The sequence below is a fragment of the Halichoerus grypus genome, chromosome 5 (genome assembly GCF_964656455.1).
Source record: "Halichoerus grypus chromosome 5, mHalGry1.hap1.1, whole genome shotgun sequence".
Lineage (NCBI taxonomy): Eukaryota > Metazoa > Chordata > Mammalia > Carnivora > Phocidae > Halichoerus > Halichoerus grypus.
The window spans coordinates 168,009,069-168,023,221 of NC_135716.1; the positions used below are offsets into that span (position 1 = coordinate 168,009,069).

Genomic DNA, 14,153 nt, shown 5'->3' on the forward strand with positions numbered 1-14,153 from the left:
AACAGAAAATATTCCTGCTGTGCAGTCCCGGAGCTGCTGCCGACTTATCCCTGAGATCGCTAATGTACCTGAGAACACAGTGCAGGAATGAGGGCCTTAAGATTAAAATACACAAAAATACAAAACCAGAATATTTATATTACGAAAACAAAGTTAAAATGCACAAGATACGTCATTCGCACACAGCTAGTGCAGTTGGCATCCTGGAGAAAGTGGGGCCCAAGGTGCGGTGTCCACGGGAGGAAATAAATAAAATTCTATCGGCCCAGAATGGGGTGGGAGTCAGCTTCGGGGCAGCAGGTCTGCAGCTGTTCCCCCAACAATCCTGTGGCTACTGTCACAACCCACTGCTTGAGACAGTCCTCAGCACTCTATATCCCAACAGTAGGTTATGAGACAAGATGTGGAAAAACCCACCTTACCCCTGAGAGACTCCCTCCCACAGAATGTAGTGGCTCGTGGGTTGGGCCCATCCATCTGGTCTCATGCTTAAATCTCTACATTCTGGCATGGGAATAATTATTATTACATCTCCTTCTTCAAAAGGAAAACAATTCCCCTCCCCAGGCCACTTTCAAAAGCTGGAGATCTGGGGGCGGAGACTCCTATAAAGCACACAGGGAGGGATTTTCTCCAGAACCCTCAGAGCATTTGGATAGAGTGCAGTTGGAGATCATTGGCCTCACCCCTTCCCCCCTACCCTGTGCCAAGAGGGAAGAGGGGGTGACGCTGTGGACCCCGGCCTGAGATGCATGGCAGAGCCAGCTGCCCCCCACCCACCCTGTCCCCACTTTCTCCACTCTGCCGATTGATGCCTGCTCCTCAAAACTTCCTGATCGCCAAAGAATTGCCCCCACCCGCTGCAGCTCAATTCTGGGCCTCTGGGAGCAGGGCAGGGCTGTGGATCTCTTCTTCTTCTTCCTCCCGAAAGTAGGCTGGCTTTCCCTGTGAGCTGGGAGCCTGCTGGGCCTTCAGGGGGCACGAGGCCACCATATGGCTGATGCTCTGGCAGAAGTGGCACTTCTTGGGCTGGGGTGGCAGCTTGCATTCCTTGGCATGGTGGTCTAGACCTCCACAGTTGTAGCACCTAGAACAGAGCAGGATGGTCAAGTTGAGAAACGAGTGAAGAGCAGAAGCCTTCCTCTGAGTGAGGACACCTGGGCTCTGGTCAGTTACTATACTCACTCCCCTTCCTGGAAACTAATTTCCCCACTTAGAAAAGGAAGAATATGACCATAACTGCTACCTCTAAGTTCTTCCTAAATCTGTAATTGTCTAGATGGTATCTTCAGATTCAGGTTAACCTGAAAATACTGAAATATCAAAAATGGAAATCATGGACCCCAACTGGAAACTGCAATTTGGGAGATAGGTAAGATGCTACCATGCCCTTAAGAAACGGTACCTGTCATTCACTAAAAATAAGGAAAATTAAAGGAATCAGACCATATGATCTGCTCCAGGACACAGTGAAGACAAAAAAAACTAGCCACTTAGGAGACCTAGTGAAGAAGCAACAGGTACATACACCAGTTTGCCCTCATCACATAGAGTTTCACATTCGTGGTCTCCTTTGCCTCTAAAATAATCATGTGAGGCTAGCATCACTACCCCTAACTAACAATGGAAGCAAGAGCTCACAGAGCAAAATTACTTGTCAAGTCAAAAAGCTAGGTCATCATGTGCCCTTCTCACCTACAGCCCTTTCCCCATCTCCCACATCCTAAGGCAGAAACCCCGAATACCCAGGTGTTGCCAGGGACCACAGGCTTCATTTTGTCTTTGGCATCCTGGTCCAAGAAAGGGGCTAGATAGGGAGAGCTCTCCCTTTTCAAGCCACCTTCATACCTGTCTCCCTTTGATCTGCGCTTCTGCATGTTCTTCCCTTTGGGCCGCCTCTCACTCCCAATACAAAACACCCCACCAGGGCCGGTGACCCTGATAGACTCTAGGCCCTTAGCCGACTTCTTAAAGGTGAACTCCACTGCCTCACCCTCCTTCAGGCTCCGGAAGCCCTCCATGTGCAGCTTGCTCTGGGGAAGGGAAACATGGTAGATTTTAACGTTAGTTCTCCATGCTTACACCAAAAGCCTGCATACATGCGTTCTTGTAAGTTATGAAGAACAAGTGTGATAATACTGCCATGTTATCAGTAAAGAAACTGTCAACTCAAAGAGCCCCATAATTAAGAACAAGTGATCTATGTTACATTAACAAAGAACAATCATTACATAATCAGATGCCGTAACATTTTCGGTAGCTAGTCTCATTTAAACTAAAATAGAACAGATCAAAAATTTTTAAACTTAGCATGCATAAGAAATCAACAAATAGGGGCACGTGGCTGGCTCGGTTGGTGGAGCATGTGGCTCTTGATCTTGGGGTCATAAGTTCAAGCCCCATGATGGGTACAGAGATTACAGGAAGGAAGGAAGGAAGGAAAGAAGGAAAAGAGAGAGAGAGAGAGAGAGAGAGAAAGAAAGAAAGAAAGAAAGAAAGAAAGAAAGAAAGAAAGAAAGAAAGAAAGAAAGAAAGAAAGAAAGAAAAAAAGAAAAGGAAGGAAAGAAAGAAAAAGGGAGGGAGAAAGGGAAAAAGGAAGGGAAATCAACAAATATAAAATTGTAAAATGTAACAGCCTTGTACACTTTAAAAATGTTGAGGTCATGGGCGCCTGAGTGGCTCAGTGGTTAAGTGTCTACCTTCAGCTCAGGTCATGATCCCAGGGTCCTGGGATTGAGCCCCGCATTGAGCTCCCTGCTCGGTGGGAAGCCCGCTTCTCCCTCTCCCACTCCCCCTGCTTGTGTTCCCTCTCTTGCTGTGTCTCTCTCTTCAAATAAAAATAAAATCTTAAAAAAAAAAAAAATGTTGAGGTCATGAAAAACAAAGTCTGAATAAGTACAGAAACTCAACAATTAAGTGTGATGCATGCTCCTGGATTGGGTCCTGGAACAAGGAAAAAAACCATTAGGACAACTCACAAAATTTACATATTGGAATACAGATATGTTCCCATATTAAATGCCCAGATTTTGATCTTTGTACTGAGACTGTGAAAGAGAGTGACCCTAGTTTCGAAAATACACACTGAAATATTTAGCAATAAAGGTGCTTGATGTCTGTAACTTATGATTAAGGAGACAAAAAAAGTTTATTTGTACAATGAAGAATGACAAGGCAATTTTAAGAATTGGGACAGAATTTTAAGAATTGCTGAATCTGGGTAAAGGTCCTATGGGAGTTTTGGGGTAAAGGTCATACGGGGAGTTTTTAGTATTATTCTTGCAACCTTCTTCCAGGTTTGGAATTCTATCAAAGTAATGTTACTACAAGGTCAAGGAACAAGACAGTATGACCCAAGCAGATGGATCAGTAAGTTTATAAGGGAAAATCCACTAAGAGATCCAAATACATATCGAGAAATTAACAGGTGAGGGAAACAGTTTAAAACGGTTGAGAAAATTAGCTGTCCGTTTTGGATATCAAGCCAGACTTCTATACTTTCTATCACATGTATGCAAAATACATTCCAGAGGGTTTAAATATCAAAATGTTAAAAAAAAAAAAGGGGGCGCCTGGGTGGCTCAGTCGTTGAGCGTCTGCCTTCAGCTCAGGTCATGATCCCAGGATCGAGATCATCTCAGGTCATGATCCCCGCATCGGGCTCTCTGCTCAGCGGGAAGCCTGCTTCTCCCTCTCCACTCCCCCTGCTTGTGTCCCTTCTCTCGCTGTCTCTCTCTCTGTCAAATAAATAAATAAAATCTTTAAAAAAAAAAAGTTAAAATCCTGTAAAAAGACAGACTGATGAAACTACAAAAAGCAACTATAAATCAGTAAGAAAAAAAAAAAAAAAAAATCACAGAATCTCATGCCTAACACATTTTTGAATGAACCAATGACCCAAGAGGTAAATCTGAATTATCTGACTTGGGAAGATGACCAGGTACTACTGGTGAAGGAAAAAAAGATCTAGAATGTTTGGAACAACCCCATTAAAACAGCACATGTTTTTACCAAAATTTAAAAATATCAACACTTGCCCGGCAGCCTTCCCAAAAAATGGGAGTTATCACCTGGCTAGGTGAGCAGCTATAACAGGGTCAGAAGAACCCAGGGTTCCTGATTTAAATAAAGCTCACAGCCTATTCCACCTTGCCACTTAATACATCAACAGCAACACCTTAGTGCAAGTGAACGCCTCTCCCATAGCCTCCCCAGAATAGACTTCATTATAGCTTACCCCATTATAGTCAAACATCCAAAGAGTGTGTCAAATGTCAACAAAGTGTAGTCATAGAAAATAGGGTTCAGAGAAGCAAAAGGCATCACTGTGCACCCACTCTTGGCTTGAGGGAGCATGAATAGGTAACATTATTATATTATGCAGGTGGTGCTTGGTAGGAGGACTGGGACTTCAAACTGGGACTTAGGTCTTAGGTGCAACATGCTCTTTAGCCGATGGGATCCCCAATTTCTCCATCATTTACATTGTTGTTTTAATTCAGATAGCATTGCTGAAGACAAAGATCCCATTGAGATCACTGGTTAAGAGCCTAAGCTTGAGTGCCAGACATGGTAGTTCATGAAATGTTGGTTCTACCAACTGTTGCCTGCATGACCTTAAGTCAATCATTCACCTCTGGCCCTCAGCTCCTTCAGAGGATGGGGTAACAGGTAAGTTACTCACCTAGGCCTCTAATGAAGATTATATGGGCATGGAAACATCAAGAATATGCTCAGCTAATATTTCATGTATCATTATCTGTACCTTTTGTCCACCAGTTCCATCATAGGAATAGCCTCTCCTGTCTTTTCCTTCCCACAGGAACAGCCTAGGACATGAAGACTGCGCCCCTCCCCCAATGTTGATGTGAGGGAAGGGGCAGAGTGTTAAAGCAGGAAATAAAAACACTGCAGGGCTCTTTCCCCTTTCCTGTTGCACAGAAACCACCCTGATTTGAAGTTACATTTGACTTGTTTCTTATTCATCTGGGACAAGTCAGTCGGTCAGGAGGTACAATCCCAGGTCCTCCCATTTGCCTAGTGGGCTCCGAGGCTGGGACACTCCTAGTTCCAGCTGTGATTGAGCAGATACGTGATTAAGAACAAGGGTTTGGAGTCTGAGGGCCTGTTGTTCCCTCCTTTCTGCGCTGACCTATAAAATGGAGCAAATATTAATTTTATGGAGGAGCTATGAGGTTTATGCATGAAGAGTGGTTAACACATAGCCAGCCACACATAAATCCTCAGTGAGTAGCAGTTATCAGCCCCTTCAGACTGGATCAGGGCAGGGTAACAGTGAGAACCAAGTGTCAAGAGCCTCAAAATTTTAACTCTGGTTTTTATAACTGTGGAAACTCAGAAAAAAATATCCATCTACACCTCCTAGGCTTACTGGGAGAACAAGACAATACCAGTGTGGGCAACGTGAAACTGGTCCTCTCAGGTCACCCACTCCATCACTGGAGGATCTGAGGTCTATTTAAGCCTCTCAAAAGTTTAAAAAAAATAACCCCACAGGCACCTTACCATAGCCGGTCAAGATTTAGACTGGTGGTCTCCAGGGGTGGCTCCCTGCCCCCCACCCCGCCCCTTTCTACAGCACATAGTTTGAATTCCTCTCTTATCAGATAGGTAATCACCGTGCAGCCCCACTGAGCTGGCCTCACAGGGCCTGCATCAGAAAGGAGCCTGAAATTCTTGCTACCACCCCCACCCCACCCCCAACCACACACAAAGCAGGGCCCCGCCCCTCTCCCCATCCCCTCCAAAAAAGAAAAGGCCTGGGGGGGAGGGGCAAGGCTTGAGCTCCCCCAATAGAGCCCAGCCCCAGGAAACAAAGAGTTGACACTGGTTGGTTCTGGTGGTCAGATTCCTGGAGTTCCAGAGGCTGCGGCTTCCCCCGACTCCCCCCCCCCCCACCCCACATTCACCACATTCATCAGTTCCTTCCTCTCCATGTTGGGGTTATGGTCACGGAGAGAAATGGATAGAGACACCTTTCTTCCCCAGTCAAGCCTGCTGGGTCTGCCAAAGTCACCACCAGCAGCCATCCTTCCTTCTCCCTGACCTGCCATCCCAGCCTTCCACAGAGAGAACTACACAGGACCCCTGCCCACCCCCCAACCCTTGTTACCTTTGGTCAAATCCTTTATGCAGGAACCTGAACGAGGGTTATTTATTCCGATAAATTATGTGAAAGGTTAGTGGGGGAGGCAGGCTTCCTTCCCATCTTCCTTACCTAGTTCGATCAAGGCCGGAGGGTGGGCAGCCCACAGGGGGCCCACTGCACGGGGGCCGATGGCATTTCTTCTGTTGGATGGCAGGGAAGGGTTTAGGCCAGTTCTCTATTTAGACCCTCTGCTTCCTTCTTAATACCTCACCACTGTCTCCACTAACCTTCCCCTCATCAAATACTCCATCCCAGCATCAATCGGTGGCTTCAGCAGTTTCTATAATAAAAAGGAGCTTAGGGGTCACTCAGAGAATGTGATGGAGTAAAAAGCACACAGGCACTTGAGTTTCCCCGGAAATTACTCTCTAAGGTCGGACACACGTGGGTTTTTTAATCTTTTGTAAAAGCAGGGCATCAGACTGCATGATAACCAGCTCCAACAAGGCCCATTTTTAGTCACATTGCTCCTTTCTCCAGAAGTGGCAGGCAGAATTTCAGGAAAACTTGCTTCGGTCTCAGGGATCCAAGTCTGAGTTCCTGGTTTTTCTGCAACACTCAGGGCCATTCCAGCTCAAGACTGATTAGTGCATGTCTATCCCTTCAGGGCTAGACACCTAGCAGTACACAAATCTTTGTGGCCTCAACCAAGCTCTCCACTATCCTGAGTTGCTGATATGTATCCACGCTTAGTAAGGCTAAGGAGAGGCTAAGGAGAGCTCTAAGCACTTACCCTTTATACCAAGCCTGCCAAGTAGGCCTTATTATGACCCCATGTTACAGCTGAGGTCAGGGAGGCAGAGAAGGGAGACACCTTGTCCAAATTCAGTGAGCTGCAGAGATGCTCTGATTGCAGCTAGCCTGACCCTCCAGCCAGTGCTATGCAATATAATGCAGATCACATACACATATTCTAGAACTTTCTGACAGCCGCATATAAGGAAAGGAAGCCGATGAAAGAAATGACTCAGTCCTGAGGCGTTGTCATAGTCCTACGTGAGCTTCATTCCTGAAGGTAGGATTTGGTAGGGGCTACAAAACCAACCAGCTCTACCAGAAGCAGTTTGTTTGATGATGTGTCAGGGAGGGTTGAGGAAAGAGATCTGTCCAGAACCAGAGGCTGCCAGCAGACAGACAACCCCCAGAAAGCACCTCTGCTCGGACACAGCCAGGACCCCAGCTCCTGCCTGGAGTCCTCCACCAGATGGTGCTGCTCAGCAGCTTGTCTGCATTAAAAGCCGCTCTCGGGTGACTGAAGAAGTTGCCAGGTTCGGAGCTGAAAACCAGAGCTTTATCTCCCCAGCTCCTTAGGGCAAGGAAGCTTCTGTCCTCAGGAAGGAGTTTCAAGGGGACCAAACTTTCAAGGATAGGAAGCTGACTTCTCACCAGGGCCCACACCCACCCAAGGGGTGCAGAAGAAAGGGTCCTGCAGTTTTAAGCCAGAAACCCAGTTGTTCTGGTGCTCTTGACCATTTACAAAAGCCACTTACTCTTCTTGGACTTTGAGTTCCTGTGTGAATTAAATAGTCCAAGCTGAGATCATTTGAAATGAGTCTATACAAATTATTTACTATTCCTGAAAATTTTCTCCTCCCCCACACCGCCTGACCCCAGACTTCGGATAGGTAGTAATTGTTACTCCTGCCTGCAGGAAGAAGGGAGGGTGGAGGTTTTCCCTAGAGCAGTTTCCCCTCCAAAAACAGGCAATTCTAGTAGGGTGGTTTGATTAGGAATGTTCAAGAAACAATTTTGCCCTGGGGAAAGTCACTAAAAGACAGGCAGTTGTGTCACCAGCTGAATGAAGGTGACAAGTTTCTCATATTGAAAGCTCACTCAGGATGGTGGCACAGCCTTTACTTGGGACACTGTCCAGAAAGCATGTCTCTTCAGAAAGAGAAAGACCCGAGAAGATCCCATAACGCTCAAACTAACCTCTACCAACTTTCTGAAAATCAGGGTGATTCACTTACTTCTTCGAATCTGATTTGTCCTGTTAAGATGAAAAAATTAAGGAATGACCAAACCTGTGGCTTCCAGTCCATAAGCAAAAAAACCAGAGGATCCCATCTGGGTCTCCACGTTGTGACAATCCTGCCACCAACTTTCATGGTGCATCTAAGAGCCCAGCCCTATTTTAGACATCGGCCCGGAAACGCAGTTATCAGCTAACATTCCCTCCCCTATCTCCAATCTTTTTCTCTGGAGGAAGACCTCTACTGACAAGGACCCCAAACTGTTCACATCCTCCTGATTCGGGAGCTCCTTACTTCATATGCATTCCTTCAGCCCACCAAGTAAGGACTAGGAAACTAACCGGACAGCTAGTCCCGCCCTTAAGAGCTTATAGGTTAGTTAGAGAAGGAGAGATAAGACAAGCACATCACTAACTAGATATGAGGTGAGTAATCAGAGGCACTAGTAAAGTTATAAACCAGGTGGGAAAGATCTCTTTACATTCTCCCCTCCCCGCCCCCAACACCCAAGAGTCCTAATCCAGACCCTGCCGGAGGTTGCTCTCCCACTCATCCTTCGCAGAAAAAGCAAGCCACGTGGCTTCAGTTGTTAACAGTTCCTCAGGATTGAAATTTTTCCTCCTAACCCAAACTTGGTCCCTTAGTCAGATTTGGGCTCTTCTTTTGCCTCCAGGCCTTCCAATTCCGCTTTTTAGCTAGAAAGCCATCTCAAACTCATATTTGGGTTCTGAGCAGCTGTGGAGTAAGCAGGGAGCCTTTTCTTGTTCTCAAATTTCCACAAATCTTGGGGGTTTGGGAGTTGAGCCACAGGAAACATGAGTTAAGCCAAAACTCTTAAAACGGCTATGAAGATTTCAAAATTCTTGGTTAATCTTAGGAAAACAATTTAGTGCTTTCTTGCCTGCTTTCCCTATATAACTATTTCTCAACTGAGGGGGAGTCTGCCTCCAAGGGGGGCATTTGGCAACGTCTGGAGACATTTTTGGTTGTCACAACCGAGGAATGCCCTGAACAAAGAGTTATCCTTTTCAAAATATGCCAACAGTGTTGAGGTTGAGAAACCTTGATTTAGGGCTGGCCATCTGCCAATATTATGATTCTTAAATTCTCCTAACCCCAGGGACAAGCAGAGAGTTCTAAAGATCTGTGTCTGAATAAAACGGTTGTTTAGAGAAATCTCTTTTGCAAACCCCCCCCATTCTTAAGGGTAAGGGTAGGTTTTCTTTCCTACTCATCAACGGGGGGGGGGCGGGGGGGGGCATGAAGTGTTCTGAGAGGGAGCAAGGACAGTAGTGAATAGTGTTGGGAACCAAATAAGCCCAACCTTGGAAGGAAAAGAAAATGTTAAATTGCTTTCCCCCCTTTTTATCTTTTCTTTATTAAAGGGCTTCCTGACCCTTCTTCCCTGGTAGATGTTTACCAGGACAATTATCCTTCTCACCACCTCAGGCTCCAGGGTACCTACCAGCAACAGCCAAAGAAGGGGAGGTTTTCTTCTTAAAGAGAGCTGCCTTACCCGAGCCCCCACCTCCCGCCACACACACACACACACACACACACACTCTCTCTCTCTCTCTCTCTCTCTCTCTCACTCTCTCTCTCAACACATTCCTTCCCTAGAACAATTTTTAGGGATCATCCTGCATCTACTCAATTCCTCTACATTCGATCCCCAAGAGATAGTTCAGATTTCTCAACTGCAGGGACTGTAATCACCAGTCTACTGCTACCATAGGGTTTGAGGATCAACCCAAGCCCCAGCAGCATGCTATCCTACCAGGTAAGGCTCAGGGAATTTCCAGTCATTGTCCTCTGTGACTGTTGGTGGAGGGCGTTTGGGAGACAAATTGCTGATTCCTTCTCCCTGCTCAACTCCCTCTTGATAACTTACTCAACCTCGGCATGTCCCCGGACATTCCAAGACCCAGATTATCTCCCAACTAACACAATGAAGGAGCATGGTGCAGGCTCCACTCCCCAAATCTGAAGGTCCCTGCTTTCCTCTAGACCATCCAGTATTTTCCAAATGCTTTTGATCCCAATGTTAAGTGGCTTGAGGCACAGATTCATTTGTTCAGGAACACCTTCCTTGGTATTTGCATAGCACCAACGAACCCCAGATGATGAGGGGCTACATTCCTCCCAGCCCCTATTTAGCAGCCTTTGGAAGGGAGGCAAGAAAATGTTGGGTCTCTTTTATTCCAAGCCTCCCAAAGTTGGGGAAGCTGTCCAGTCCGTCTCCAGACCAACAGAATTTAATCTCTTTGTGATCAGATAAATGGGAAAGTGGGAGAGCTGGCTACCCCGCTGAGGAGGGCCATTCAAAGCTGGTTCCTGTAATAAAGTGATTTAATAGATCTAAAGAGGCCAATTCCCTTCATTCTCCCACAATTACTTCCTGTGGGTTATCATTCACATATGTAAATGAGATGGGGTTGGGGGGGCAAAGCCAGAACTAGTTGTCGGGATGGTGGGAGGGCGGCTGAGGGTGGGAGGAGATACAGGACAAGGCTAGGAAGTGGCTAAGCATATGGCTGCACACCCTCCCAGGGTATGTTCGAGTAACCCAGTGACCCCCTCCCCAGTACCCAACATGAACTGGTTCCCTGCATCCCCTATCTCCCCACTCCGTGTCCTCGCTGAAGGCCATGCTCCGGAGGCTTCCCTGCAGCCTCCCACCAGTCCACCCAGGATCTCCCTCCCCCCTCCCCCTCCAGAATACCATCCCTCAGGCTCCAACCCTTAATCCCCACATCCTCCTTTCCCCTCCCCCAAGGCTCCTAAAGCCAACCTCTCCGAAGTAACCCCTCCCTGCCCGGCCTGGGTGTCAACCTACTGGACCTGAGATGATCAATTTCTCCCTCCCAGGTCCCACACCAAACCTCCAAAGGTGCAAGGGAGCCAAGCAACTTCCTTTTCATGGTTGTTATGGGTGGCTGGAGTCTCAGGACCACCAGAACACTTCTAAGAGATTCAGGAGGGGGTGAGAGGAAGAGGAAGCCGGGGAGGAGGGAAACCTGAAGTCTCTGGCTCCTTGTTCGAGGCTGGAATGTTAGGACAGCAATCAATGGCTGTCTGGGGCCATAAATGCCAAGCAGAGAATAGGTCCAGAGGCTAGCCTCCCTCCACCCCCTGCCCTGCGACACTGAATTTCACCCCCACTGGGCTGCCTTGCTTTAACTGAGAACTTGGGGTTGTGACCTAACTCCCTCCCAGCCTGGACTAGAAATCTAAGGCCTGGACTCCTTAGGTTTTCCTTCCTGGTAGAACTCCATAGCCAAAGCCCAGTGGGTTAATTGTGTCTGAGATGGGTACTCTGGAAAAGGTTTCAGGCCCCCAGATTCTTCAAGGATCTGCCAAACTCACTCAGGCCCCAGGGCTTGAGTTTTGGGTGACCACCTGGGTGAGGAGACCCGGCTGACTTCTCAGCTTTACCCGTTTGATCCCGGAGCGGTCTGCCTGCTTCTCTCCCGCCAGGGAGCTCCATTCACACGTTAGTGAAAGACGCTGGGCGCTCAGGGCCCTGCTCTGAAGGGGCATGTGCTTCCCTGGCCGGTCTGCTCGGCCCTCCCCCCACCGGCAAGCACAATACAACCTTAGTTTCTGCCACATGGGGTCACCTCCCTGCCCCCTGCCCCCTTCCCAGGGGAAAGAGGTAACAGACACGTGGGAAGCTAGAGGGGTTCCGGGAAAGGTTGGGGGTGCTGATAATAGACTCTGCACCCCCCCGTCCCGTTGGTGTTAATGGGGACTCAGAACTGGGGTGCCACGGCACAGACGAGAGCGCACAATGAGGGCCCCACGATCTCCCTCATTCAACAGCCGAGTCCGGCCGCCCATCCTTGAATATGCGCGCCAACATCCCCTTCCCCCGGCGAAGTTCCCCGAATCGGTCTCACCTGATGCACAAAGACATCCACCGGGGGATCAAGCGCGACCCCGGCGCGGGCGGTCATGGACAGGAAGCCGAAGCCCATGCGCACGTTGAACCACTTACAGATGCCGGCACCGTGCAGCAGCTGCGGCTCTTCTGCCGCCCGGGCGGCGTCGTCCGGCGTCTCCTCCGGCGCCTTGGCGCAGCCACCTGGAGGTTGGGAGGGCGCTCAACTGGGGGGCCACGGAATTGGAGGGTACTCTCAAGACCCAGCAGGGAGACCCCAGTGTCCAGCCCCCGCATGGGCACCCAGGTGGCTGCAGGTACCAAGCAGCTGGCGAGGAAAGACATGTCCTGGCCGCCTCCCGCGCTCCCCAAGCTCACGCTGAAGCCAGTGTTGCCCCAAAAGTTTTGCTCCTCTTCCCACAACACGTTGCCCGGGGATAGATGGCCCGACAGGCCCCTCCTCTTCTCTCCCCCCGCCCCCGTAGCCTCGGTGTGCACGCCACTGGGACACCAGGGTTCCTTGGTCCAGAAAGGGTCCCTGAAGCAGGAGGCCGCACAGACTTAGGGTCCTTCGGCCAGTCTGGGGGACATATCCCCACCTCCCTTTTATGTGGCTCCTGGGCGCCCCTGAAGCCTAAGGTGTCCCCAGTAAGTCCCGAGCTCGAACCTGCAAACTGCTGGTTTGACACAGAGCCCATGGTAGTCGGCTGAGCCCGCGGCCCCGGGCCCCTGGTCGGGTGGCTGCTGGCCCCAGAGAAGTCCGGAGGCAAAGGGGTGGCTCGGAGAAGAGGCTGCTACATCTTCCCCAGCACAATAGCGGTGGGAGGGCCCACGGCTTTTCAAAGGCTCCCAAATTCTAAAAGACAATGACCCAACCCCCCGCGGGCAGCCCCCTCCCCTCCCCTCCCTCTTCTTTCCCCTCCCTTTCCCTCTGGCTCCAGCTCCGGCCCTCCCCCATCGCTATGGTCTCTGACACCTCTGGGGTGTCCCTTCTCAGAATCTTGAGGTTTGACACCCCCTCCCCACACACACATCTGGAGATGGGGGCCGTCAGCCCTAGAAGTCTTGAGTACCCCGGAATTTGGGATCCTGTACTTTAACGACTTAGTGGGGGCTCCCCAAAGCAGCATACAGGTGGGGGGCTTGTGTGGGGGGGATAGTTCTAAAACCATGTGACTGCTCCCACACACACTCACAGACCACCCCCACCCCCCGCGCAGATAATTATACATTCCAGAGAGTTGGGGGAGGGAGGTGTGAGCCTGGCAGCGCTGGCCAATCAGAGACTCAAACCACCTGTCAAGGGAGAAATGGATGAGCCCTCCCCCTCCCCCAGCTCTTGAGCGCCCCTCCCCCTCCCTTCCCCTTCAGGCCTCCGAGCTGACCCGGCTGCTTGGCGCTGACCCGCTCTCACCCCCCACCCCCGTGTGCTTAGATAGACCTGGAGTTCAGGACATTAGGAAGCCTGGGATGGGGAAGCAGGGGGGAGGCTGGAGACCCAGCAGGGCTGATCTCCAGTCCTGACCAAGGCGCTGCCTCTCAAGGGGCTGTCTCTGACTAACTGAATGTCTCCGCCTCCCTGAGTTTCGACTGTTTTTCTAGATCTCTCAAAGTGCTCCTAATTGATTCTGTGTAAAAAAAAAATCCTTTCCTTCCAAATCTGTATCTAAAATTGACTACACGTGGTGCTTCCTGGGCGAGCAGGAGGAACCCAAAGAGTGTTCCTCCCTCCTCCAGCTGTCCTCATCCTGTCCCCATCCCAGTCGCGTCCCTATCTGTTGCTGGGAGAGGGACTAGGTGGGTACGTGGATGGAGGCATTTCTTCCAGCACTCCGGACACTCTTGGGTTCCCAGACCCTCCTCCTTTCAGAGTCCCATCCTAAAGTGCGCTTCCCTCCCCAAGGAGTGCGGTTGGTGGAGGAACTGGAGTAAAGGATCTCCTTACTTAAAGAGGTAGCCTCCCTTCTAAGAGATAAAGAGGGTTGGTCAAGGGGTGGCTAGTGCCCTGGTCGGAGATGGACAATGGCCGGGGGCTCAGTGCACGGCCCTGGCCCTGCCCCTTCACTTCCGGTGCTCAGTTCAAACTGGACAATGCCAGCTCCGGCCAGTTCCCCTCCCCCACTGCTACAAC

At 49.6% G+C, this 14,153-nt stretch overlaps 1 protein-coding gene across 1 annotated transcript; it reads right to left on the bottom strand.

Moving 5' to 3' along the window:
• Positions 1-867: 867 nt before the first annotated feature.
• LIN28A (lin-28 RNA binding posttranscriptional regulator A) lies at positions 868-12,720 on the bottom strand. The gene is made up of 4 exons (XM_036074646.2): positions 12,690-12,720; positions 12,042-12,226; positions 1,849-2,033; positions 868-1,087 (listed from the first exon to the last, which is right to left on the bottom strand). Exons 1-4 carry the CDS (start codon positions 12,718-12,720, stop codon positions 868-870), a joined length of 621 nt encoding a protein of 206 aa, XP_035930539.1.
• Positions 12,721-14,153: the final 1,433 nt, after the last annotated feature.

Excerpts from the sequence above, each read along its gene's own strand:
- LIN28A (XM_036074646.2), bottom strand. The coding sequence starts at position 12,720 with ATGGGCTCTGTGTCAAACCAGCAGTTTGCAG. Across the intron at positions 12,227-12,689 it reads GTCAAACCAGCAGTTTGCAG|GTGGCTGCGCCAAGGCGCCG; the intron begins GTTCGAGCTCGG and ends CCCAACCTCCAG. Across the intron at positions 1,088-1,848 it reads CGCAGATCAAAGGGAGACAG|GTGCTACAACTGTGGAGGTC; the intron begins GTATGAAGGTGG and ends GCTCTGTTCTAG.